General features: G+C 39.4%; 1 protein-coding gene across 6 annotated transcripts in view; it reads right to left on the bottom strand.

Moving 5' to 3' along the window:
* Window positions 1-5,953: 5,953 nt before the first annotated feature.
* The window catches only part of HP1BP3 (heterochromatin protein 1 binding protein 3), a 35,390-nt gene continuing 14,464 nt past the window's right edge, over window positions 5,954-26,879 (bottom strand). For all 6 annotated transcript variants that reach the window (XM_082612329.1, XM_082612326.1, XM_082612327.1 and 3 more), the window contains 7 exons: window positions 26,156-26,236; window positions 24,757-24,911; window positions 16,423-16,513; window positions 11,579-11,738; window positions 9,819-9,930; window positions 8,230-8,343; window positions 5,954-7,739 (listed from right to left, as the gene is read on the bottom strand). In XM_082612329.1, coding sequence (XP_082468455.1) covers window positions 7,445-7,739; window positions 8,230-8,343; window positions 9,819-9,930; window positions 11,579-11,738; window positions 16,423-16,513; window positions 24,757-24,911; window positions 26,156-26,236 — 1,008 coding nt within the window. In that variant the 3' untranslated portion in view covers window positions 5,954-7,444. The remainder of the gene's footprint in view (window positions 7,740-8,229; window positions 8,344-9,818; window positions 9,931-11,578; window positions 11,739-16,422; window positions 16,514-24,756; window positions 24,912-26,155; window positions 26,237-26,879) is intronic.

Consider the following 26,879-nt stretch of genomic DNA (forward strand, 5'->3'; position numbering starts at 1 on the left):
CAGTGTTTTTGGAGAAGAGGGAACGGGCACTCCCTGGGGATCACCTGGTAGAGCATCGGTGCCGCCGCTGCTTTATTTCTATGAAACCTCGTTTTATCTTAGTGACTATTGTGGACTTTGTACTTCCTTCTACTTCTTTTGATATTAACATAAAGCACTGCCCCCAATACTTTGGAATAAAACGAGTGCCCCAGAAATAGGTATTTAATCTTGTTGCTACCTGTACCCCATTGAGAAGCAGGGGAACAAGGAATAGTCCCTAGTACTTTTCCAACTGGAAAGTCCAGGTTTAAAGAGGACCCCTCCCCAGAAACACTCGTTAGAGGCTTTGTTGTCAGACAGGAGTCTAGGGGTGCATTTCAGAAAGTGAAGGCAGGTAATATCAAATACTATCCAAAATAACGTCTGTGTTGAAAACATAAGCTGGTAATAATATTTAATGGAGATTTTAAAAACATTGCACATCGAGTAGCTGCAGTTTCTCTGCAGCCCTGCTCTTCATCCACAGCCAGCTAAGGCCCCAGGTTTGGCCCAGGTGGCAGCCGATGGCTACCAAGGCCTCTGGTGACCCCAGCCTAGAAGGAACTCACTTCTCTCGTCCACCTGGCTGCTCTTCTCTCCTGCTCCCTGGCATCTGTAACTCAAAGCTGTATTTCTTTTTTCCTGCTCATCTTTTAACAAGTAAGCTCCTAGTGGTTTAAAAATATGCTAACCGGAAGAAAAAAATTCCGTTAGGGCTTCCCTGGTGGCGCAGTGGTTGAGAGTCCGCCTGCCGATGCAGGGGACATGGGTTTGTGCCACGGTCTGGGAGGATCCCACGTGCCGCGGAGCAGCTAGGCCCGTGAGCCATGGCCGCTGAGCCTGCGCGTCTGGAGCCTGTGCTCTGCAGCGGGAGAGGCTGCAGCAGTGAGAGGCCTGCGTATCGCAAAAAATAAAAAAAAGAAAAAAATTCTGTTAACCACTGCCCATTCATCTATGGTCTGTCCCTCTTGTAACTTGTTGCCAGACATCTTCCTACCTGAGCTCTCAGTGTATAAACCCGCTAAGGAAGGTGGGGCAGCAAGGTGATTGGTCAAGTCTGCCATGCCTTGGTTTACGTCTAACTCCACCACTTACTACATGTTTAATTGGGGGGAAATTAGCAAACTTTGCTTCTGAAAATTGGGGATAATTTCACATACTTTTTAAAAAATAAATTTAATCTATTTTTATTTTTGGCTGCATTGGGTCTTCGTGTGGGCTTTCTCTAGTTGCGGCGAGTGGGGGCTACTCTTCATTGCTGTGCGCGGGCTTCTCATTGCGGTGCCTTCTCTTGTTGCGGAGGACGGGCTCTAGGCACGTGGGCTTCAGTAGTTGTGGCACACAGACTCAGTAGTTGTGGCTCGCAGGCTCTAGAGCGCAGGCTCAGTAGTTGTGGTGCACGGGCTTAGGTGCTCCGCGCGGCATGTGGGATCTTCCTGGACGAGGGCTCGAACCCCATGTCCCCTGCATTGGCAGGCGGATTCTTAACCTCTGCACCACCAAGGAAGTCCAGTATCACATACTTTTGAGAATATATTTGTGAGGATTTGAGATAGTGTGATTAAAGTGCCCAACAACAGGGAACTACAATGAATGGTAGTTGAAACAACAAAACCAAATTCTTGTGAAATTGGATGTTCTGTCTCATTTAAAAAGTCTTTCCTAAAATTCTAAAATGCCTTAGTAACCTCAGTGAACATGGTTCAGTCTTTCTTTGATACTTGATCATCTCACATTACCTTTGGATGGCTATTCTAAAAAAAAACCCAAGAACTGTGGACTTGAACCCCTTTATTTTACATATGAGGAAATCAAGGCTCAGGGAGATTGTCTTAGCCAAGGTCACATAGCTGGTAAGCGATACAGCCCCCAAAGACCACTGTGCAAGACCACAGCTAAAGATGTTATTAGTATGCTGGGCTGAGTCATATACTCTAACCAGGAGTCAATCCCACTTTGAAATTAGTGAAAATGTCTTATTCTACATACCAGCGAATTTAAGTTACAACGTAAGGATTTAGGTTTGACATGAGAAGAATTTCATCAGAGTAAAAGTTCTTAAACAGTAAAATGGACGAGCAAGGATGTTGTGCAACTCTAGGTTTTAGGAAAAAGAATTATCTGTTGGAATTGGGCGAACAAAGCAGACAGAGATGGTAGGAGAGACCGGATGACTAAGAATCAAGGTCAAGGATTTCTAATATTCCAGTTCATGATTACTAAGCCGGTATTATATACAAAAAATTCAGTTGTCAGACAATCCCCGTTCTGGAATCTCTCTTGGTAGGCCTCATGGAATGCAAGTTTACAGTCTATAGAGGGTAAGAGCACTGCTCACTTAGCAACATAAAAGTTCTGATAGAAGCTGTGACCCCTGGAGGGAAAGTGCTCACAACTATCAGCATCCTGTGAACTCAGAGAATTTGCCTGGAATAAGTAAGTTGTGAGGAAACCAGAAGTGTCCCACGGCTAGGATTTGAGAGTGATCAAGTGCCTGCACAGTGTCTTAAAAGAAAAACAAACAAAAGACTACCTTAGGGCAGCCTAGCTAACATTTTCCAGTAATCCAAGATCTAATTTTGATAGTTCTTACCAAACTTCTTAAGACAAAAGTCACAGACTCCTAATTAGCAAATTTAATAATTTAATCTCACTTCCAAATCCTCTGCACTCTTAAATCCTTTCTTTTCCATGAATAGAACATAGAGTCATTGTGCTGTAAGATAAAGGGAGAATTCAGAAGCTTGAAAAATTGTCAAGGGGAGACAGTGGAGCGGAGCGGTGAGAGATGGCTCTGCATTCAGAGTGCCTGGGTTTAATTCTGTCTTTGCCACTTACTGTGTCCTGAGGCAAGTTTCTCAGCCTCACTCTGTGCCTAAGTTTTCCCTTCCGTAAAACGGGAATAATAAACAATGACCATTTCATAGGGTTGCTAGGGTTAAACAAGGTTAACATATGTACAGAGCCTGTCACATAGAAAAAATTCATTTAGTGTTTATTTAGGTATTACAGCTATTACTGTCACTATTACTAAAGTAATAAATCAAACTAATAACTACGCTTTGTCAAAGATATTCAAGGCCCCCTGGAGAAAGAACTCTTCTCTAATAAACAAAGATTTAACAGCAAATGGTGTAAATTCTACATTCACATACAATATCAAGAGTTGCGATTTGTGTGTGTGTGGCGGGGGGTGGGCTGAGCTGCGGGCATGTGGGATCTTAGTTCCCAGACCAGGGATCGAACCTGCGCCCTTGTAGTGGAAGCGCGGAGTCTTAACGACTGGACCGCCATGGAAGTCCCATGAGTTGCAATTTTTGAGGAAAACAGCTTGGGAAGGTACCTTTAGAAACCTCCTTTAACATACCTGTTGTTGACAAAACAAATTAGAAGCAGTTAAAACTAAGCTAATGAATTTAAAAAGAAGTAGAAAATTACTCCAACAGAAAAAAAAAAAGCCTTCAAAGTTAAGAATCTTGTGGAATTGATAGAAATAATACAGTAATAAAGATGGTAGAGATTAGTTTCTTAAAAAAGGAAAACTCAGGGCTTCCCTGGTGGCGCAGTGGTTGAGAGTCCGCCTGCCGATGCAGGGGACACGGGTTCGTGACCCGGTCTGGGAAGATCCCACATGCCGCAGAGCGGCTGGGCCCGTAAGCCATGGCCGCTGAGCCTGCGCGTCTAGAGTCTGTGCTCCGCAACGGGAGAGGCCACAACACTGAGAGGCCCGCGTACCGAAAAAAAAAAAAAAAAAAAAAAGGAAAACTCAGCACAGCTGAGGGATGCTGTTTAGCATCTCTCCTGGCTTCCAAGCACGTGTTCATCAAGGAGTTCCTAAGCCAAGAGCTTCAACAGTTCTAGGTCTTCAGCTTCAGCTCTGCAGAACTGACCATCTGTTCCACCACAAAAATGCAAAGCAACTCCACACGCTGGAAAGTAATGTCAGTCAGAACCTCTGACTGACTGGGGGTAAGTTTAATAATGGTCTTTATCCAATTAAGAATAGACTTTCTCTTCATGGATAAGATTAGAACCTTTGCTTAACCCAAAGAACTGTGATTTATCAGGTTCCAAAGATGAGAAACTTCAACTATAATCCTAAATTTTTGGATTAAGATTTCTTTTAGTTGGCTAAGTACAGCAGTTCACGTGTAAGGCTGGCTTAACCTCTTTCTCCTGACAGATCAGAACGGTAAGGGAATCTCGGCCTGAGCAAGGATAACTTCTTAGGTTCTTTAAAGTAGGTATAAGGGGACTTCCCTCGTGGCACAGTGGTTAAGAATCTGCCTGCCAATGCAGGGGACAAGGGTTCGATCCCTGGTCCAGGAAGATCCCACATGCCACGGAGCAACTAAGCCCGTGCACAACTACTGAGCCTGTGCTCTAGAGCCCGTGAGCCACAACTACTGAGCCCACATGCCACAACTACTGAAGCCCGTGCGCCTAGAGCCTGTGCTCCGCAACGAGAAGCCACTGCAATGAGAAGCCCGCACAACACAATGATGAGTAACCCCTGCTCACCACAACTAGAGAAAGCCTGTGCACAGCACCGAAGACCCAAAGCAGCCAAAAATAAATTTAAAAATAAATAAATAAATCAAGTAGGTGTAAGGATAGGTTAGCAAGCCTATCCTGGGGCTGACAAAATTTCATAAAAGAGAAACGATGGAAAAAACATCAAAGGTATTAGTATATTACCTAGCTCTTGTTTCCAAGTAATTTTCCTGTTAGCTATAGGCAATAGACGTGACTGGACCAGGCCTCCTTTAGGTAAATCTGTGTGCATGGTTAAGATAGATTTCTACCTGTGTTGAATGCTTTTGTCACATTACTAAGGAAAGGACTCCACCCTTCCTGCAATGGTGTATCTCTTCTTTCTCATTTGAGCTTTAAGAAGCCAACAATCTCTCTCCCAGCACTCTGTGAGATTCATTTCTCAAAGACAGTTTGTAGGTGGTTTAAGGACATATGAAACACTGTAGCTGAGCTCACTAAAAGCCACTAACAGAGAGTACTGAAGCCACTGATCCACACAAAGAATTGCTGGGTTATCTCTTGGGTTTGCTGTTTTCCTTTCTGTAACATGGAAGTAAAAATTGTTTTCTGCTCCTTGAGAATGGCTGGAAGGGAAACAACCCAAACATCTTTTTGTCTCAACGCCAGGAAGGTGCATGTCTTTGACAAGCTGGGGATTTTCCCTGGAAGAATGCAATGGCCCTCTTGTCTTTTCCCATGCTGAAAGCAAGGACAGTTTTGTCCTTACCTGAATTCTGTGAATTTAACAGTGTCAGGGTAGGAAGGGACCTTAAATGATCTAAGTGTCTCACTCTATGGTGGAGTACCTGATATACAACATAGCCACCAGGTGACTGTTCAGGCCTTCTTTTTAAAATAAAACAATATCATAAAACACAGAAACCAACCAAAATCCTGCCACTTTTGATTCCAGAAGAGTATTCTTAGCACAAGTTCCTAACAACTGTACTATTAAGAATTATTACCTGCTAAATAGCATAACGGAAAATTAGAATTACTTTTAGAATTAGGTCTCTAGGGTTTATCAATTCTTTTGCAGTGCTGTATTTTTCTAGTCCAAGGACATGTGTAGACATTAATCATGAAAAACTGGAATTTAAGATCTTGAAAACAAGGACCTTAATACAAAATGATTTTTAAAAATCTCTTATGCGTTAAATAATCAGGTTCAATGTAGTTAGAAACATTTACCATCCATATAAAAATTCAAAAAGCAAATAAACTGGAGCTTGTATTTAAACAGAAAATGGACGGTGGCTAATGCAAGGAGTGGAGGGGAAAAGACTCAAAGTTCACTTTAACACTTATGGCTACTTCAGATGATAAGGAAAGGCTATTTCCAGGATATGGCCACTTCCAGGATACTGGAAACTTTTAAATATAAGCTACAGTTCAGCAGCTTTTAAAATTTCATGTTTATTCATATTTTTCAAAATATATGTACATAAAAAAAGGAAGATTTACAACAGGAAAGATTGCCTTACATGCAACACAAATTCCAATAAACTCATGATGGGATCACATATGATTATGGATCTAATTCAAGCCAATCTTCTCAAGTCCAATTCCCAGCCACACTTTAGGCTGCAGATGGGATCCCAGGAGACAATGCAAGTGGAATGAATTAAACAAACATCTTTCGCCTCTGGCAGCACTCAAGGGACCAGAAGATGTACACCAAAAAGTTTAAGACAATTAAAATGTCAAGTGCCACAGGGAAGATAAATGATAACCAGAAATCAATATTTCTTAGAAAGCTAGTGCTATTTAACACAACTTCACAATACTAAAACAAATACAAATAAGAAAGGGTTAGGTAGTCGGGCTTCATTTGTTTTTTCTTTTCTCTTTTTAAGTAACTCAAAAAGGAAGCCACTTGCTTGTTATCAAAAGTGCTATGGAAAGAAAGGAGGGGAAAAAACCCACAGTTTATTTTAGCAAATTGTATGTTTTTCCACTTAACAATTCTACATTAGTAATGGTGTAACTCTCCAATATTTCCTTATAAAAAAGGCAAAGAGGAAGTGACGACTCATGCTCCAAATATTAAAAAATATATTTAAACATTTGATCAAGATTTTATATGTTTTGATTTTTGGTAACACAGGTGACACCAGACATCACAAATTCAGTATGTTCCTATATTTCCCCTTCAGTCAAAAAACAAGTGGTGGAGAGATCTTGTGCTTGCTATTGAGGGAATGCAATGCCCAGGGGCCAATGAAAAATACCTAGACATTGATCAATGTGAAAAGGGGCCCAAAGGAGTCGTGCATCTTCAGAATTGAATGAGATCATAATGTTTTTGGCCTATTCCCAAAGCTAAGACATCTCTGTGTTTATAGTTGGAGAGAAGGGGCTAGTGGAGTGGTTTTATAAATAAGATTAGTTATTATAGCTATAACTGAAGTCTCCAGGCAGGAGGCTTTATGATTCAGTCAGTGCTATACTGCCTCCTTTTTACTTGCAGCACCTGACTAGCATCCCATTCTTGATGCTTTCAAACAAATATAAAAATCTTCGCAACTGTTTAGATAAAACTGGAAGAAAAAAAAAAAAAAAGCCAAAGCTGACCATAAAAAAAGAAAGAGGGTTGGGGTGGGGGGAGAAAAAAGGACAAGTATAGATTATACGGTTCAGGGAAGTCCAGAATTATCGCAGAAATTAAAATGACTGGGAGGGAGGGTGCGGGGCGAGGGGCAGGCACCAAGAAGAGCACCTAAAGCTAACAAATGGCTAAACTGGTTTATTTATATTCCCTCCCCATAATGTTCATAGGGGAGGAAAAAAATGTAATTTTAAAAGCATCAAACTAAAACAAATGCACACTGACCTTAGAAAATAAGATTTTGAGTTTCATCATGATACCCTTTTTTCCTATAAAAATTTACTTTTTTGCTTTGAAAGATTTCTTCATGGTGGATTTGCCCTTGCCAGGCAATTTCACTTCCTTTCTCACACTGGCTGCAGGCTTCTTTGAAGAGCTACCACTAGGTTTTTTGATGACTGGGGGTGAGGGTCTGGCTTTCTTGGCAGGAGTTTTGGCCTTAGGGGGGGCTTTCTTGGGCAGGGGCCTAGCTTTCCCTCGCTGGGCAGCTGGGACTTTAGGTGCAGGCTTGGACCCTCTCTGCTTCATGGATGCAGCCTTCCCTGGCGACTTGGCTGGGGTTTTCTTCTGCAACCTGTGAGAACCAAAGAGCAAAGGCAGATACTTAGTACTTGAGAGATTCACTTCACCAGGATGACCAGATACTTTGCCAAAAAAGAAACAGCACAGGCAGAAGTCACCTAGGTTAAGAAGAGGAATGTGGGTTATTACTTTTTACCTAAAGGCTTTACTAAAATTGTATAAAAACTCAACCAATTCCTGAAGACTACACGTAATTCCATGTTTTTCCTAGAAAAATATGCAATTCTTTTTCTTCAAATAACCAGACAAACTATGGATATATATATATACACACACACACACACACGTTTGACCAAAGAGTTATTACATATTTACAGTGTTTCACAAGTTTAGAGCCTCTAAATGCTCAAGAACAGGACAAATTCAAATGTTACACAAAGAATCTGAGAAGGATCCTGAACTGTTAACACACTTTTCACAGCCTCTCTCCTAGTGCTGTCATTTTCAGCTCTAACTAAGGAGGGTTTTCCACACGTCCCCACCTTCTCTTAGGTGGTGGCTCTTCATCCTCAGAGTCCTCCTCTGATGACTCATCTTCATCTTCATCCTCATCTTTAGAATCATCTGGCTCTTTCTTTGGAAACAGAACTCCTGGGCTAGTAAGAAAAAAAAAAGTTAGGTAAAGAGAAATCGCATCAGGACAAGGAAAAGAATGTGAACCTAGATATGCTCTTCCCTGGACATAACCCACTTCCTCCCACCCTCCCCAGTTATGTCAAGTTAGGTTACAAATATCAGGTACAATTTAACCTATTTTGAACAAACATATGAAGTTAGGACAAATCTATAAAAGTCCCAGACCTACCTCATTCCCTTCCTCCCTCCATTTAATAAAACTGATACTTCCATCATTTATTTAGTAAACAATTATTGAAGCTCCTGACATGTGTTTGGCACTGTTATCAGCCACTGAATATACAGCAGTGAATGGTCTATACAGCAGTGAATAGCCTACACAGCAGTATATATTTTTTGCCTTTATGATACTGGCAAAAGACCTCAAAAGTGTCATAAAGCCTGAATCTCTTCAAAGTTTTTGAGAAATTCAGCAAGGATATTCTAAATGTTCTTTGTCCTTAATGGTAGAAAACTTGATCCCACTGATTAATAAGTCCTTAAATTATAACACTGTATGTGCATGATTTTAAGAATATTTAAACATTTGAAAAACTCAAATAATAAACATTCAATCAAGTAACACTTATGTTTATGCGCCAAGAGCAGTGTAATGTAAGAAAGGTACACTATACTGCTGAAATAGGTTTCAGTGGTACATGTCATGGCACTTTATTAGAAACGAAAGTGTAAGAAGGCGAAAGCACGGGTACACAGAAAAATGCTTGGTCCATAGGAGGTGCTCAATACATTTTTTTGGTTAAATGAATAAATATGTATAAGAGACAAGTTTTCAAATAAATAGCCTTGTCTCTATAGTATGAAGAGGCAGATTAGGATTCTTAGAAGTAGTCAGTGCTCTCCCTACTTGGTGCTGGACCATTAAGACATATGTAATCCTCTAGTAATCTTCCTGTCATTACCATGTACTTTATTCTTTTTTTTTTTTTTTTTTGCGGTACGCGGGCCTCTCACTGTTGTGGCCTCTCCCGTTGCGGAGCACAGGCTCCGGACGTGCAGGCTCAGCGGCCATGGCTCACGGGCCCAGCCGCTCTGCGGCATGTGGGATCTTCCCAGACCGGGGCACAAACCCGTGTCCCCTGCATCGGCAGGCGGACTCTCAACCACTGCGCCACCAGGGAAGCCCGTACTTTATTCTTTATTAGAAGGAATGAACATCTAAATGACTGGCCAAGGATCTCAAAGAAAATTCAACGCTTGATTTCAGCAACACGCGCCTAACAGTAAGTTCCAGCAGGATAGCCCCAATCCCCCTGTTCTTATATGAAAACCTTCAGCTCTAAAACAATACTGCCTTAAGTAGTCTTTATTTTCAAGTATATTCAGTTCAGTATAACAATAATAAGGGCAAAATAAGTTAAGCCAAACCTGTAATCTGGAGTCAGATTTTAAATTTGCAATGACCAATACTTCACATTATGGGCTAAGTGCTTACCTGGGGTAATAGGGAAAACAGAGCTGGAAGGTGCCACTGAATCCTTTACCAGAGATCTGTTCCATCCACCCATTCTTTTCGCATCTCTGTAGGGTTTTCTTCAGCAAATGCACTGAACAGTAAAGTCAGAAATGAAGAAAGTACTTATTTATTCAGATTTGATAATTCCCTCAACCACAATCAGTTATACATCAATTTATTGTCCTGATATGTGCTAAGTGAAGCCCTTGTGGTCATAGGGATTTTTAATTAATTCACTAAATTATTATTAAGTGTCCATAAATTTGGAAAGAGTTAAATTATAATGGGAAGAGACTTTACAGACCATTGTGTCAAATTCCTCATTGCACAGGAAGTGGAATAGCAGCCAAGGGTGGCTAATGACTTGCCCTACAGTCGCACATAAATGGTTAATCGCCAACTTAAAACTCAATCTCTCATTTCTATTCATTCAAACATCTACTGAGTGCCTATAAGTACTGATAAGCATTTAGAAGGATATCTATAAAGAGAAAACCAGTTTCTCAAGAATCAGCAAACAGTAACAAAACAATATCATGGCTCCTAAAGGCCTCACCAGTTCTCATCTTTCACATAAAAACACATAAAAATACATTTTATAGTGATTCAGTGTCCAAATAAATAGCTGCCACAATTATTAGTGACACTGAAAAGGTTAATAACCAAATTCATCTTCTCTTATAACACTTGGTCAAAAGAGAAAACCACAGAATAATCTACAGGGTCAATAGGCACAATTAAACACAGTATATATCTTAAGTAAAGAAAGAGAAAAAACAGCCATACAGGGGCTTCCCTGGTGCCGCAGTCGTTAAGAATCCACCCGCCAATGCAGGGGACACGGGTTTGAGTCCTGTTCCGGGAAGATGGAGCAGCCAAGCCCGTGCACCACAACTACTGAGCCTGAGCTCTAGAGCCCACGAGCCACAACTACTGAAGCCCGCGCGCTTAGAGCCCGTGCCCCACAACGAGAGAAGTCACCGCAATGAGAAGCCCACGCACTGCAACCAAGAGCAGCCCCCGCTCGCTGCAACTAGAGAAAGCCTGCGTGCAGCAACGAAGACCCAATGCAGCCGACAATAAATAAATTTATTTTTAAAAAAAAGACTTCAAAATTAGCTTTTCATCTAAAACAATATATTCTAGTTTGCATTTTCTGTTACTTAATTTTCATATTCCTCACCCTACACCATTGTGCCTACTCTCATAGTTCACTGAGAAAATATACACTCTCACTAATCTGTATGTGACAATGCTGCTAAGGCAAGGTTTCTAATCTCAAATCACCACCTGACAGGGTAAATATACTTTACTGAAAAAAAGTATTTTCTGTTTAGGGCTTAAGTCAATAAGAAATAACCTAAGTGGGAAGTATTTTACAACAACGACTTGGTTTCAGGGTGGTATTAATGTTCTGGTAAACCATTCACAAGTAGGTGAAAAGATACTATACTTGAGAGGTGTTTCAAACCTAGCAATTTGTCTCTATTATAATAAAAATAAATATCAGAAAAATCTTCATAGCAAAGTAAAATCAAATTCTGATCCTCAGCAGACACTGTAAATCAAGGATAAATCTTGATTATTTTTTTGTAAATAATAAATAGGTTTGTAAAGTTGTTCCCTCTTGGTTTTCAGTCAGTAGTTAGTGCTTTATCATTAACAGCATGATCTCTAGGGATCCTTTCACAAGACAATCCCCTGGATCCCCGTTAAATGTGCTCAACTCTGAGTCTTACTTTGATAGTTAGAATTGGTCCCTGGGTGGTTCTCCAGGACATACTTCTTCAGAGCAGTGGTGGAGCAGGTCTTCGGCTCATTCATGGCAGCAATTGCAGACAAGATTGCATATTCCATCAGGCTTCCACCAAGCAGGGGTTTCTCCCCTGATTTCTTCAGCTGTTTTCCAAGGAGGAAGAGAAAAGCATCAAGACAACACTCTCCCAAAGCAGGTCAAGACAAGACTCCTCTGCACCAGGTGGGTCGGAGTTCCTGCATTAGCACAGATACGTTTTACAATGAATTGTCAGGTTAGGGACTTTCTCTTCCCACTCTTCAGGTATTCAACCTAACTGAGGAGTCCCAACCCTCCTAGGGATATTTTCTCCTTCTATCCACCCCTCCATCCAACTGAAAATAGCAAAAGCCAACCTAACCCCAAAAAAGTGACAGCTCCACTCCAATAAGGAGGTTAACTTGTTATGACCCCAATAAATTAACACTTTTGAGAATACTTCCTTTTTTCTGAATCTGAAAAATGGAGTATTATTATAAAAATAATAAATAGCCTTTTTAATCCTGTAAGGAAAACGGCTAAGGAAAAGTTTGATAAATATTTAGGGTATCATACAAAAGAAAATTCTATAGCATACTTCAAGGACAAAAGGCTGGGGAACAAAGGTTAGCACCAATAAGCAAAAAGGTTAAAGGACAAACTGAGGTATGGTCTACAATAGTGAGTCTCAAAAGAAAGGTCCACAAACCCCCTGGGGTTCCTGAGATCCCTTCAGAGGATCTGCAAGGTTAAAACTATTTTCATAATAATACTAAGATGTGATTTGCCTTTTTCACTGTGATGACATTTGCACTAATGGTGGAAAAACAATGATGGGTAAACCGCTGCTACCTGTGGAGGCACAGAAATGTACCAGTAGTTACTGCATTCTTTACTGCAATACGCTTATGGTTAAAAGAAAAAAAGAAATTTAAAAAAACCCAGTTTCACTTAGGAATGTCCTTGATATAAAAATGATTTTATTAAATCTCAACTCCAATGCCTATCTTTTTGATACTTTGATGGGGCAAAGTGAGAAGAATTTATAAAGCATGTCAGCTGCATCTGGAGGGACGGTGGTAGTCTCAAGGAAAAGCACCTAGTGATTGAGTTGTGAGCTGAATTAGCTGCATTTTTTATGGAATACCCTTTTTATTTGAAGGAACAATTAACCAATAAACTATGGTTAATCAGACTTGGGTATCTGGTAGTCATTTTCTTGAAAATAAGTTAAGTGAGCCCGTCATATCAAGGAAAACAACTAAGAGTATTTGTTGCCAATGATAAGTTCAACTTTTCAAGAGAAAATTTAAATTGTGGAAAACTTGTCCTACCATCATGAGCACAATAATTTCCCAATACTTAAACGTTGTTCTGATGAGATCAGTGGGTGATATTAATGAATATGATTTTTGTTACTGTTTGATGAAATGTGCCAATATTTTAACAACTGCATAATTCAATGAACTACTACTCTTCAAATGACCAAGTGATATAATTATGTCTAAAAGATACACTCAAAGTTCAAGACAGGCCAAAGGATTTTAAGATAACAGAGTACAACGAGTTCATTGATACGGTTTCAGGTTCCACATAGCACCTTTAACGTACTTTAATACCACAAAATCAATTAATGTAATATCATATTAACAGAATAAAGGACAAAAGCCATATGATCATCTTAAGAGTTTTAGAAAAAGCATTTGACAAATCCAACAGCCATTCATAATAAACTTCCAACAAACTAGTAACAGAAGAGAACTTTCTCAATCTGATAATAGGCATCTATGAAAAACCCACAGCTTTAACGGTGAAAGAATGAATGTTTTCCCTTTAAGATGGCTAAAAAGATGAAGACATCTACTGTCATCACTGCACTGGAGGTTCTATCCAGTGCAATCAGGCATGGAGGAAAAAAAAAAAAGAAAAAGACATCCAGATTGGAAAGGAAGAAGTAAAATGGTCTATTTGCAGATGACATTATCCTGTAGGTAGAAAATCCTAGGGAATCCACCCCAAAATCCCAAGGAACCCACAAAATCTCTAGAACTGGGCTTCCTTGGTGGCGCAGTGGTTAAGAATCTGCCTGCTAATGCAGGGGACACGGGTTCAAGCCCTGGTCCAGGAGGATCCCACATGCCACGGAGCAACTAAGCCCGTGCACCACAACTACTGAAGCCCGTGTGCCTAGAGCCCGTGCTCCACAACAAGAGAAGCCACCCCAATGAGAAGCCCATGTACCAAAAAGAGGAGTGGCCCCCGCTCACCATAACTAGAGAATGCCCGCATGCAGCAATGAAGACGCAAGGCAGTCAAAAATAAAATAAAAGTTAAAAAAAAAATTTATAGAAAAAAACCACTCTAGAACTAGTAAATGAGTTCAGCAAGTCGCAGGATACAAGATCAAAAGAAACCAACTGTATTTCTATAGGCTAGCGCTGAGCAATCTGAAAATGAAAATAAGAAAATTCCATTCACAACAGCATGGAAAAAGAGTAAAATATTTAGGAAGAAATTTAACAAAAGAAATATAAGACCTGTACACTGAAAACTACAAAACACTGCTGAGAGAAGTTAAAGATCTAAATAAATGAAGAGGCAGTGAATGTCCATGGATAGGAAAACTCAACATTGTAAAGACAGTGATTCTTCCCAATTGATCTATAGGTTCAATGCAATCCCTACCAAAATCCTAGCTGGATTTTTTGTGAAAATTGACAAGTGAATCCTAAAATTCATACGGAAATGCACAAGATCCAGAATAGTCAAAATAATTTTGAAAAAGAAAAAGTCGAGGACTTATATTTCCCAACTTCAAAACTTACTATAAAGCTACAGTCATCAAGACAGCGTGATCGTGGAATGAGGATTCACATACAGATCAATGGAACAGAACTGAATCCAGAAATAAACCCTTACATTCATGGTCAATTAAGTTTTGATAAAGGTACCAAGGCAATTCAGTGAGAAAGGGACAGTCTTTTCAATAAATGGTTTTGGGACAATTGGATGTCCACATGCAAAAACATGAATTTATAACCCCCACCTCACACCATAAACAAAACTTAACTCAAAATGGATCACAGACCTAAATGTAAGAGCTAAAGCCATAAAACTCTTAAAAGAAAAATCGGAGTAAATCTTCCTGATCTTAAGCTAGGCAATAATTTATTAGATATGTCACCAATAATACAAGCAACTAAAAAAATGATAAACTGGACTTCATCAAAATTAAACAGTTGTGCTTCAAAAGGCACCATTAAGAAAGTGAAAGCATGGGTTTAGGAGAAAATATTTGCAAATCGTATATCTGATGAGGAACTTGTATCTAGTTATATAACTCATAACTCAATAATAAAACAAACAGCTCAATTTTAAAAATAGACCAAGGATTTGAATAGACATTTACCAAAGAAGATAAATAAATGTCCATTAAGCACATGAAAAAATGGTCAACATCAGTAGTCTTAGGGGAATGCCAACCAAAACCACGAGACACCACTTTGTATTCACTAGTATGGCTATAATTTAAAAAAGACAATAAACATGTTGGCAAAGATAAGGAGAAACTGGAACCCTTATACATACATTGTTGGTGGGAATGCAAAATGATGCAGCCACTTGGGCAGTTTCTTAAAACAAATTTACCATATAGTCCAGGCAGTCCACACTCCTACTTATATACCCAAGGGAAATAAAAATGTATATCTGCACAAAGATTTGGACATAAATGTTCATAGGCAACATTAACCATAAAAGCTAAAAAGTGGAAATAACCCAACTTGTGAATGGATAAACAAAGTGTGTCAGATCCATACAGTGGAATACTATTTGGCAATAAAAGGAATGAAAGTACTGATTCATGCTGCAACATGGATAAACCTAAAAAAATACTATGCTAAGTGAAAGACGTCAGACACAAAAGACCACATAATGTATGATTTTACCTACATGAAATATGTAAAAAGGCAAATCTATACAGAGAAAAAATAGATCAACAGGTTGGATGGGGATGGGAACAGGGAGTGATGCAAACGGGTCCAAGAGATCTTTTTTGGGTGATGGAAATGCTCTAAAATTGGACACTGGTGATGGTTACACAACACTGTAAATTTACTAAGAATCACTGAATTATACATTGTAACATAAAATGATTGTATCTTATGGTGTATAAATCATACTTCAATAAAGCTATTACAAAAAACTATCATTTGGTGAGCTTTGGTATACTATCAAAGAATAGTATCAACCTCTATCTGAAAATTATCTTAAAATACTCCACATTTATCTAACTGTACTCCTGTGGGAGCTGGATTTTCCTCATAGATGTAACCCAAAATATATTAAAACAGATACCAGCTGTCTTCTATTAAGCTAGACAGTAAAGACTTTTGTAAAAATGTAATAGATAGTAACCCTCTTCTCATTAAAATTTTTTTTATTTTGGGAAATACAGGTTTTTTTTTGGTCGTGCCATGTGGCATATGCAGAATCTTAGTTCCCTGAGCAGGGATCAAACCCGTATCCCCTGCATTGGGAGCACAGAGCCTTAAGGGAAGTCCCATGGGAAATACAGTTTTCATAAAAAGTGTTATGTATGTTATATGCAATGGGTTTATTATTTTTTAAATGAATTAATATTTAAAATTTTCCTCTGGTGTAATTTCTAATATGGTAAATATTGCTATGCATAACCCACATAAACAAAAGCTCCTGGGGCCCTTAATACATTTTTGGAGTATAAGGAGATCCTGAAACCACAACTTTTGAGAACTACTTCTCTACAACCAAGCCTTTTTAGCCTCTAACCTGGAATGTCCCAGAAGCACCTTTGCCAGTGATTTGTTCTAACTGGCCTCTCTCTACTGCTCTCTGCAGAGCATTCTTCAACAGCTGAGGCCTGCAGAGAAAACATAAAATAACAATAAATATATTAATGAAGGTAAGATTTGAAGAAAACAGAACCAGGGTTATTCTAACTAAAGTTCTGATTCCTATTATATGTGTAGTACTTTGTTAAAACAGTAAAGTAATAAATTGTTGGCACCCTTAATAAGTGGTATTTCTTTTTTCTTCAAGCAAAGAAGCTAAGTCATTACCTGTACATACAGAACCATGAATCATACAGAACCAATTTCCAACTTGCCAAGGCACTCCAAAAGCCTCTTTTTTACCATCAGACTACAATAGCAACCAAACTTTGTAATCAAGCAAAGAATGGATATCTTTAAAGTCCCATCTAATTCTGATATTCTCTGCAGCAAAATTCCTGATTTTTTACAAGTATATACACATTAACAAAAAATTGAGTTGTTTTTTACAAACCAGTATCTAAAGTCAGCCTAATAAAACAAAATTCCCTGAGAAAGAAAACTGGTTGTTTTTAACACAGTATCTCTGCATTAAGAGGGTTGTATTAAAAAAAGCAAAAACAAAAACAAAAAACTAGGTCATCAAAACCAAACGGTAGGCAAGAAGAAATTGAATATCATTAAAAACTTAAGAACAGGAATTCCCTGGTGGTCCAGTGGTAAAGAATTCGCCTTCCAATGCAGGGGGTGCAGGTTTGATCCCTGGTCCGGGAACTAAGATCCCACATGCCACAACTAAGCCCGGGTGCCACAATTACTGAGCTTGTGCGCCTCAATGAGAGAGCCCGTGTGCTGCAAACTACAGAGTCCACACGCTCTGGAGCCTGCGTGCCACGCTAGAGAGAGAAAACCTGCACATCACAACTAGAGAGAAGCCCGTGTGCTGCAACCAAGGCCCAACACAGCCAAAAAAATAAAAGTAAATAAAATAAAATATTAAAACAAAAACAAAACAGAAACACATAAGAACAAAGTGTTGAGGCAAAAGCTGCTCTGTCAAGGAACAATGGTCTGAACGGTGGGTGAAGAATGTCAGGTGCAGGGAGAAATCAATCAAGCTGGCTTAGGGCTTAAAGGGGTCTGTGGTATGGAACAAGACAAAATGGAAAGCTATACACCCAGGCCAACAACAGGACATCTGAAGAAAGGGTTAATCGTAACCCAAAAGTTAAGAGATGTGTTTTGCCACACCTCCCCAGAATTACTAGAATAGCACCCAAGGAGCAGAAAATCATGAGACTTCTTTGAAACTGGTTACTTGATAAGTTAAGTTGAAAAGATTAACAACTTGGCAGCCCACTGAGGGCCAGAATGATGAGGGCCAAACTATTACCACTTGAGGTGCTTTATCGAGCTTTGATACTTTTGCTTGGAGAAGAAATTTTGAATCTTTTCTCTAACCACTAAACATTACAGCCTGAGCTGACACTAGAGTTATTAATTACATTATCCGCATGTTTGGGGTAGAAGGGTGGAGGGGATCCCCTGTTCTAACAGGATGCTAAAGAGCAGAAACCATGCTATCAAATCTTGTACATCCTGACACTCCAAATGAAGAAACTCCCTCTCCGCCAAATCACAATCCAAGTATTTCTAGGCCAGTGCTATTCCATTCAGGACAAATATGATTTATGCCATAACCCAAAACACACTCAAAGTCATTCACCCCACAAGTATTTACTGAGTATTTATTATGGTTATGCAGGAATAAACACTTAGATCTAGTCACTGGACTCGAGGAATTTAAGAGATGATGAATACGTAATAATTATGGTAGAGAATAATAAGGTTCAGGGTTGAAGCATGTGCATAGAGCTTTGGAAACACAATTGAAGTTAGATTCCAATGGAGGATCATACAGCTTAAGTTAAACAGTGAAACCCTAGTCTCTTGTATCAAATTAAACAACTAATCTGAGAAGAATCTTCTGGGTTTTTTTTTTTGGCCATGCCGTGATGCTTGCGGGATCCTAGTTCCTCAACCAGGGATCGAACCCAGGCCCTTGGCAGTGAAAGCTTGGAGTCTTAACCACTGGACCGCCAGGGAATTCCCTGAGAAGAGTCTTCTTAATGAAGGTTCAAATGCTTCAGGAATGAGCTATCAGTTAAATCGGTTCCCTTAACATTTTTGTTTTCTCAGCAATACCAGTCATTACCTTAGCATACACCTTATCCTGGGCCTTTAGAAAGCTCACGGTTCTATCACTCACTCCTACCTTCAGGTAAAACCACACTTACCAAGTGCTTCAAAGCTTCTCAGATTGGCCCTTTCTCTCTCATTACTGTTATAACCTTAGTACAAGCCACCATGGTCTCCCTTCTGGGAACTGTGCTTCTGTTTTCATAGTGCACATCACTATTAGGTCAATAAGCCTATAAAGGCCTCCTTTAATATGTTACTCAGTTGATCAGGTGTCAGGTCTTAATGCTTCCACCCAGCTTCAAAGCTTTCCATGGCCTGGTGCCAGCCCTTGTTAGTCTAGATCCAGTCAGACACAGGCTTCTTTCCGTTCCGCAAAAAGAATGCCAACTCCTGCCTCTGAAATTTTCTCATGAAGCTCCTTTAAGATGCCTTCTCCACTCTATCATCACATCTAAATTCTACACATTCTCTAGATCCATCTCAATGGGATGGGACCCGACTGGATCCTCATCTTGATTGGATGGGGCCCAATCAATCCCCATCTTTTTAACTCACTGCTAACTCCCAGGCACAACTCCTTTTTCTGAAAAATTCTAGTCTGTATCACACCATTCTGTACTTATGATGGTGCTAAGTGCTGCTGTAAATGTTTTACACGTGTGGAATAAACAAGAGAATACAACAACCCCAAGAAACAGGTACTACTATTGCCCAAACTTTACTGAATGGGAAAAGTTAGGTGACAGAAAAATTAAGTCATTTCTCCCAGATCACATAGCCAGGCTGTGGAAGAACCAGGTTATAAACGTGAGCAGTCTGATTCCAGATTTTGCATTTTTACTTACTATGCTAGGTAGGCCTGCACTTTCCAATATAAGACAGCCCTGGACAGTGGAAAAAGCAAGAGGAAAATAATGGAAAAATGAAATAAAGTTCTGCTTTCACCAGTGAATAGCCAAGTAACCCAGGGTAAGATTTTTATCAGGAAAATTGAGGTAGGAATACCTATTTTTAAGTCTATTTTGAGAATTACAGAAAACAATGCAAAATAAAATGTTTTTAAAAGCCCTATACAAATTTATTTTATACAAATTTGTTTACTATAACAAATTTTTATATTTATTGTAACAAGTTTTTCTTTTTAAAAATAAAATGAATAGACCAGTTTAATTAGAAAGCAGGGAATAGTGAGTGATTGTTGGTGGCTATGTTTTTCAATTGTGGAGATAGTCAGTCTGCACTGAGAGATAAAAACGAAAGCAATGCACAAAGCGAATGGAAGGTAAGAGAGGGAGTGGCAGGAATCTAAGAGTTACATCAATCTGTTAGAAACGCATGGACAGAATTAAGAAGACCAAAAGACTCTTGAAATTACTTAAAGAGTTTAAACTGTTAAGAAATTAAGGGATCTCCAAAGAAATTAATATGTTTAGAGAAAAGTATAGGGAGTAAAATTGAATCTTGGGCTATGCTCATATTTTGGTATGCACAGAAAGAGAAAAATCAAAGAGAATACGATGAAGTTACACCATACACAAGGATTAGACATTAAAATTTGATTTCTAATGTCATATGACAGAATTACCTTTGACAGCACCTTCTTAGAGGCCAACCCAAAGCCTATGTAAAGCCAACATACCCCATTTTTCTCTAGGGTTGCAAAAAGCATTGTTAACAAATAAAGGAGGTGACTTGCATGTTATATAAAAACAGTCTTTAAACATTACAATCGTATTTAGTATGGTGTGATGCTCATATCATGAGAACCACGTTGGAATTGAGACTGATTAACAATACTAACATTAGATGAGTTATTATTACGTGCCAGGCACTTTTATTTATTTATTTATTTGGCCGTGCCGGGTCTTAGTTGTGGCACGTGGGATTTTTGTTGTGGCATGCAGCATCTTTTTTTTTTTTAAGTTGTGGCATGTGGACTCTTAGCTGCAGCAGCATTCAGGATCTAGTTCCCTGACCAAGGATCGAGTTCCGGCCCCCTGCATTGGGAGCGCAGTCTTCACTACTGGACCACCAGGGAAGTCTCAGGCACTGTTCTAAGTGCTTAACACATACTAAGGTTCCTAACAACTCTATGACTTACGCACTGTTTATCAATGAGGAAACCAAGACACAAAGAGATAACTTATTCAGAGATATAAAGCTAGAAATGACAGACTCAGGATTTAAACATAAGGGTCAGGTTCCAAAGTCTGTGCTCTGTACCACAATGCTCTACAGCCTCCAGTGTATGGTAGCAGAAATTCATGTCTCATCTCATATGCTCCAGGGCAAAAGTTCCTTGAGTGAAACAGCCAGGTGAAGTGCCCATATTAGTTCACTCATTCAACTAATATTTATTGAGCATGTTGTGTGTGCTAGGCTTGGGAAAAACAGAAGTGAACAATATAAAAATCTGCCATTTTAATGGGATAAACAGGTAATTTTAAAAAAGGCAAATAAAATGCATAGTATATTAGAACATGGTAAGTGCTATGGAGAAAAATAAGGCAGAGAAATAGAATTCTGCATGCTGGGAGAGGAGGGAAAGGTTGCAAATGTAAGTTAAATGGTCCTATCAACCAAATGCAATGAGTGGACCATGTTTGGATATTGACTTGAAAAAAACAACTGTAAAAAGTCATTTTGGAGACAACTGAGGACATCTGAACATGGCCTGGATACTGGATAATGTTAAGGAATTATTAGTTTAGTTAGGAATTAGGTTAGTATGATGGTTATGTTCTCTCTACATTTATGTGTATGTTTGAAAATTTCCAAAATAAAATGTTAAAAAATGGTACGGTAATCAAGGCAGGCATGTGGTGATGATACGAGAGTAAAAACTTAAAGGAAGTGAAAGAGTGAGCAAGGTGGGTTATGGGGGAAAACCACCCAGGCAAAGGGATCAGCAAGTGTGAAGTCTCTGAGGCCAGTAAGGGAGAGAAGAGTAGTAGTAGATTAGGTTGGAGATGCAATGGAAGTATAGTGTCTTGTAGGCCATTTTAAAGACTCTAGCTTTAAACTTTTTAACTGTGAGGTGGTTGGAAAGCCACTGGGAGGTCTGAGCAGCAAGGTGGTATGGTCTAACTTACATTTTAAAAGTCTCACTCTCACTGCTATGTTAAGAACAGACTGAAGGGAGGGAGCATGGGAGAAGCAGGAGGTTATTGCTCTAATACATGTGAGAGATGATGGTGGCTTCGAAAAGAGTGAAAATAGTGAAGGTAATGAAAAGAGGTCTGTTTACGAATATATTTTAAAGACAAAGTAATTTTTTATAGATTACATTTAGGTGTGAGATAAAGAGACCAGGACAAACCCAAGGTTTTTGGATTCAGCAACTGAAAAGATGATATTGCCACTAACTGAGATGGAGGAGGTATGGGAAGTGCAGGGCCTTTCTGGTGGGGCAGGAGAGACGGGGCAGGAGGGACGGGCGAGGGTGGGGTGGGGGTCAAGAGTTTAGTTTTGGACATGTGAAATTAGCCACACAAGCGGTGATGTCAAATAGGTGTCTGTATATATAAATGTGGAGTTAGGAGGGAGGTATGGGCCAGATGTATATACCTGTACACTAGTATTGTATAGGTGCTATTTAAAGTTTTGAGAATGAATGTGGACAGAAAAGACAAGAAGCCTAAGGTCTAACCATGGGGCACTCGTACATTAAGGAGGCAGGAGATGGGAAATCAGGAATCCTTAGGAGGCTGAGAAAGAACGGGTGGGTAGTGAAGCTGGAGGTAAATCAGAAAGGTGTGTGTGGTGTTCTGAAAGGCAAGTGAAGAAAGTGTTTCAAGCAGGTGGGAGCCATCAACTGTGTCAAATGCTGTAGAAAGACCAGCAAGGCAAGGACTATGAACTGACTACTGTAATTTGCAATGTGGAGGCCCTCAGTGACACTGACAGGACGAAGTACTTCAGGTAAAACGGTGGGGGTAATGTGTGACAAAAGTGGGTTTAAGACAAAGCAGGAGGAGAGAAATTATAGGCAGCAAGTACAGACAGACAACTCATACTTTAAAACTGTACTTTTCTTGTTCTTTTGTTCGGTCAAGCGCTAAGTATACACTTTCACGTTAAATATATGCATGGCAGGACTCCACTACAGTCAGTGGTAGAGCAAATCAAAGTAAAGGAAAAAGGAGCTTCAAAGAAAGAAGTTACTATTTAATAAGGTAATAAGAAAAGGTCTTCAGGTTCATCATCATCTATGGGCTGACAACCCACCTATTTTCGGGCAAATTTTGTTTCAACATAAAATGACAACAGGACATGTCCCCAAAGACATGGAGCAAAGTTACACTGCAATCACCAGCATGTCTCATGTAAGTAAAGTAGAACCGTAAAGAAAGAAAAAAGCTGGGGGAGGATACAGTCTCTAGTCACCAAAAACAGAGTAAAAAGAGATAAGAGTGAAATGTATTTCCATCTTTAGATGCGCCAAACAATGCATACTGGACCCAAAGTTATACCTGTGGCTCCTAATCAGGGTATAAGAAGCATGAAAAAATCCGGATATTAATTTCACATTTTCTGCTTCTATGATTCCCCTTTCTTTGGCACTTTCACTAACTGGCCACTCTGAAGACCACTAAGTGCTCTTCCGAGAATGTGGCTTCTGGGCTGAAACCCCTGCAATTCTAACTGTATGCCTCAGTAATCCAAAGTAAATACCAGTACTAAACTATATCAGGACAATGTGTATCCAATACAGAAACTGTCTGTAGAAAAGACTCTGGATTAAACACAATTTCCCAGAAGTCAATATAACAAAGAGGTTACACAAACACATTCAAAACACAAACTCTGTGAATTACAAATTTAAACAATGTGTCTGCACGAATCCACAAGCACATGTGACAATCTAATCAGTCTAGATGCTTTTAAGTGGCAATTATTTTACAAATGAATTACTATCAAAGTTCTCTCAGAATTTTACATTAAATGTTTAAATGATGAAAATATTATGCTATTTCTATGTAGAAGTGCTACCGAAGCCTGAAGTCTCCTATGTTCTCAGTTATACCTCTAAATAAAAAATAATGAGCTACCAACCGCCTCATTCCCTATTAGGGCGGCTACTATCAAAAAACAAACAAAAAAACACCAGAAATAAGTGTTGGTGAAGATATGGAAAAATCAGAACCCCTGTGCACTGATGGTGGGAATGTAAAATGGCACAGTCACTGTGGAAAACGGTGTGGTGGTTCTTTACATAGTTAAAAATAGAATTATCATATCATCCAGAAATTCTACTTCTGGGTATTTGAAAACAGGGTCTCAAAGAGACATTAGTACACAAATGTTCACAGCAGCATTATTTCACAATAGCTAAACATGAAAGCAACCCAAGTGTCCAATGACAGATGAATGGACAAACAAAAGGATAGACAAAATGTAGTATATACATACAATGGAATATTATTCAGCCTTAAAAAGAAACGAAATTCTCGAACACGCACAACAACATGGATGAACCTTAAGGACATTATGCTAAGTGAAATAAGCCAGTCACAAAACATATTGTATGATTCTACTTATATGAGGTATGCACCTAGAGTAGTCAAACACTGTAGAGACAAAGTAGAATGGTGGCTGCTACGGACTGGGGGATAAGGGGGAACAGGGAGTTCTTGTTTAACGGGTACAGAGTTACAGTTTTACAAAATGAAAAGAGTTCTGGAGATGGATGGTGGCAATGGTAGCACACTATGGAAGTATTTAATACAACTAAACACTGTTACCACTACAAATGGTTAAGAAGGTAAATTTTACATTTATGTATATTTTATCACAACAAAAAAATTAGAAAAAATTTAAAAAATAATAAGCAGCTGAGAGGACATAGTTTAATGCTGAATATTCTAGCAGCTGACATCATGAAAAGAGTTACTCTATCAGAGCCTTGTGAAAGTCAACATGCGGTTTGAGTTTCAAAAAGAAACTACATATGGAGATATGAAAAGGAAAATATAATGGGACAAAAAATAAAACCCACAAAAAAAGCTTTTATTCCTAGCTCAACTGAAAGTCATCCTTACTGAATATTTAATCTTTCTCCTTTCTCATGAAAAAGGGGCTAAGAAGTAACAGACATCTGTGCTTTAAAGTCCAGGCCTCTGGCTCATACCTGATGTCCACTCTAAGTTTAGGGTAATACTGAGACACGTATTTCCTGATGAGACTGTAGGAAGCTTCTTTAGGTTCACAAAGGCGAGTAAAGGCCAGTGGGAGGATATCCTCCAATTTTACTTGTGGTTCTGGATCCACCGCAGAGCTCCTGTTCTGAAATGTAATATCAAAAATTATCATCATTACAGGATATAGAGCTTTCTTTTCTAATGCTTCTATATTCAACTCAAGGGCTTTCCCAAGCTGACTGCCAAATCAAATAAGCAAAAGAAAACTATTCCTTTTTAGCACATTCAAATAATTCATACCACAGTGGTGTAATGTCACTTGAGTGGCAATTTCTTTGAGATAGAAGTTTCAGGGACTTCCCTGGTTGGCGCAGTGGTTAAGTATCAGCCTGCCAATGCAGGGACACGGGTTTGATCCTTGGTCCGGGAAGATCCCACATGTTGCGGAGCAACTAAGCCCGTGCACCACAACTACTGAGCCTGCGCTCTAGAGCCCACGAGCCACAACTACCGAGCCCACGTGCCACAACTACTGAGCCCATGTGCTGTAACTACTGAAGCCCTCGTGCCTAGAGCCCATGCTCCGCAGCAAGAGAAGCCACCGCAATGAGAAGCCCGCACACCACAATGAAGAGTAGCTCCCGCTCGCCGCAACTAGGAAAGCCCACGTGCAGCAACGAAGACCCAACACAGCCAGAGATTAAAAAAAAAAAAAATTGAACTGGGAGACTTAAAAATATATATAAAAATTAAAAGGTATTAAAAGTCTTAATTCATTCTTCAATAACAAAGAATGAAAAGGATCATGCAGCACCAGACAGCACTGTTCAAAAAAGTTCATTTTGAAAGTCTGAAAGCCTTATAAAGAAAGTACAAAAATCTCCAGTGCTGTAACACTGGAGATGTAGAGGAACAGTCATGATTTCAATTACTGACACAGAGGAAATATTACGTATTTCACTTTATTATCATATACTTTCCATAAAATGAAATTATGTGTCTGGAGGAGGGGGAGTGTTAGTATCTACAAAAAAGAAAAACTGGCTTAAGGTAGAGTTTTAGGGTCTAATATTAGGTAATCATGTACTTGTATGTCTCTTCTAGTTTAAAAGGTATTTCACAAAAAAGCAGTATAACTCATACAGCTGCCCATAGTTCAACAGAGGGCAGTTAGGCCCACGGGCTCCGGGGCTGGGGTGCCTGGAGTCGCACACTGTCCCGTCTACTCTCTGGCTGAACCATAATGAGCAAATGAACTATAACCTCTCCAGGCCTTCACAGAAAGGCTGCATCCTGCACAGTGCACACAGTGAACACTCAGCAAACACTGTATTGTTAGCAGCGGTAATAGTATTACAATGCTTAGTCAAACTGGTATAGATTTCTTACCTTTCTGTTTCTGGACTTCTGAGGTGTTTTTCTTGATTTCTGGACCACAATAAAACTCCCGGAAGCACCTTTTCCTTTTACCTAAAGTAAATTAACTTTAGTTGCAATAACAGGTATTTTTATTTTAAGTTATTCTGGTACTCATATTGGTAACTTTATACTAGACTAAGCGAATTACAGGGCACGGTGATGCAAGAACTAATGTAAAGTGCTGCTGAACTCTTCAGAGAAAAAAGAATGGATGAGTCAAAAGACTTGGGATCAAATCCTATTTATGGCACCATTTAGCTATTCAATACTGGACCACCTCATAAACCCTCTGAGCTTTGTTTCCTCATCTACAAAAATGGTGATACCAGGTTAAACAGTTTACTATAAGCTTTCAAAAAAAAAAAAGTGAGAAAACCTCTATCTTTAAAGGAAGACAGCTCCTTGGCAAAAGTTCAGGCCTAGTTGATCTCAGGCCACAATGCTTCCTACAGTTTGCCCGTTACAGATTATTACTGCATACGGGAAAGGTTATCTAGCAATTTTAGACATTGCACATGACAGTATGTGGAAGTCTTAGAATATACTTCCACAGTTTACGAAGTGCTGTCATAGAACTTCACATTAACCTGAGTCCTCCACACCTTAGCTTCACCTACACTGCTGTGAATACAGCAATCAAACGGAAATGCTTTCAGCCTATAAACTTGTTGAAGCATCAAACTGAGGGTCAGCC

The sequence above is a fragment of the Mesoplodon mirus genome (assembly GCF_964341445.2).
Source record: "Mesoplodon mirus genome assembly, chromosome: 3".
NCBI classification, from domain to species: domain Eukaryota; kingdom Metazoa; phylum Chordata; class Mammalia; order Artiodactyla; family Ziphiidae; genus Mesoplodon; species Mesoplodon mirus.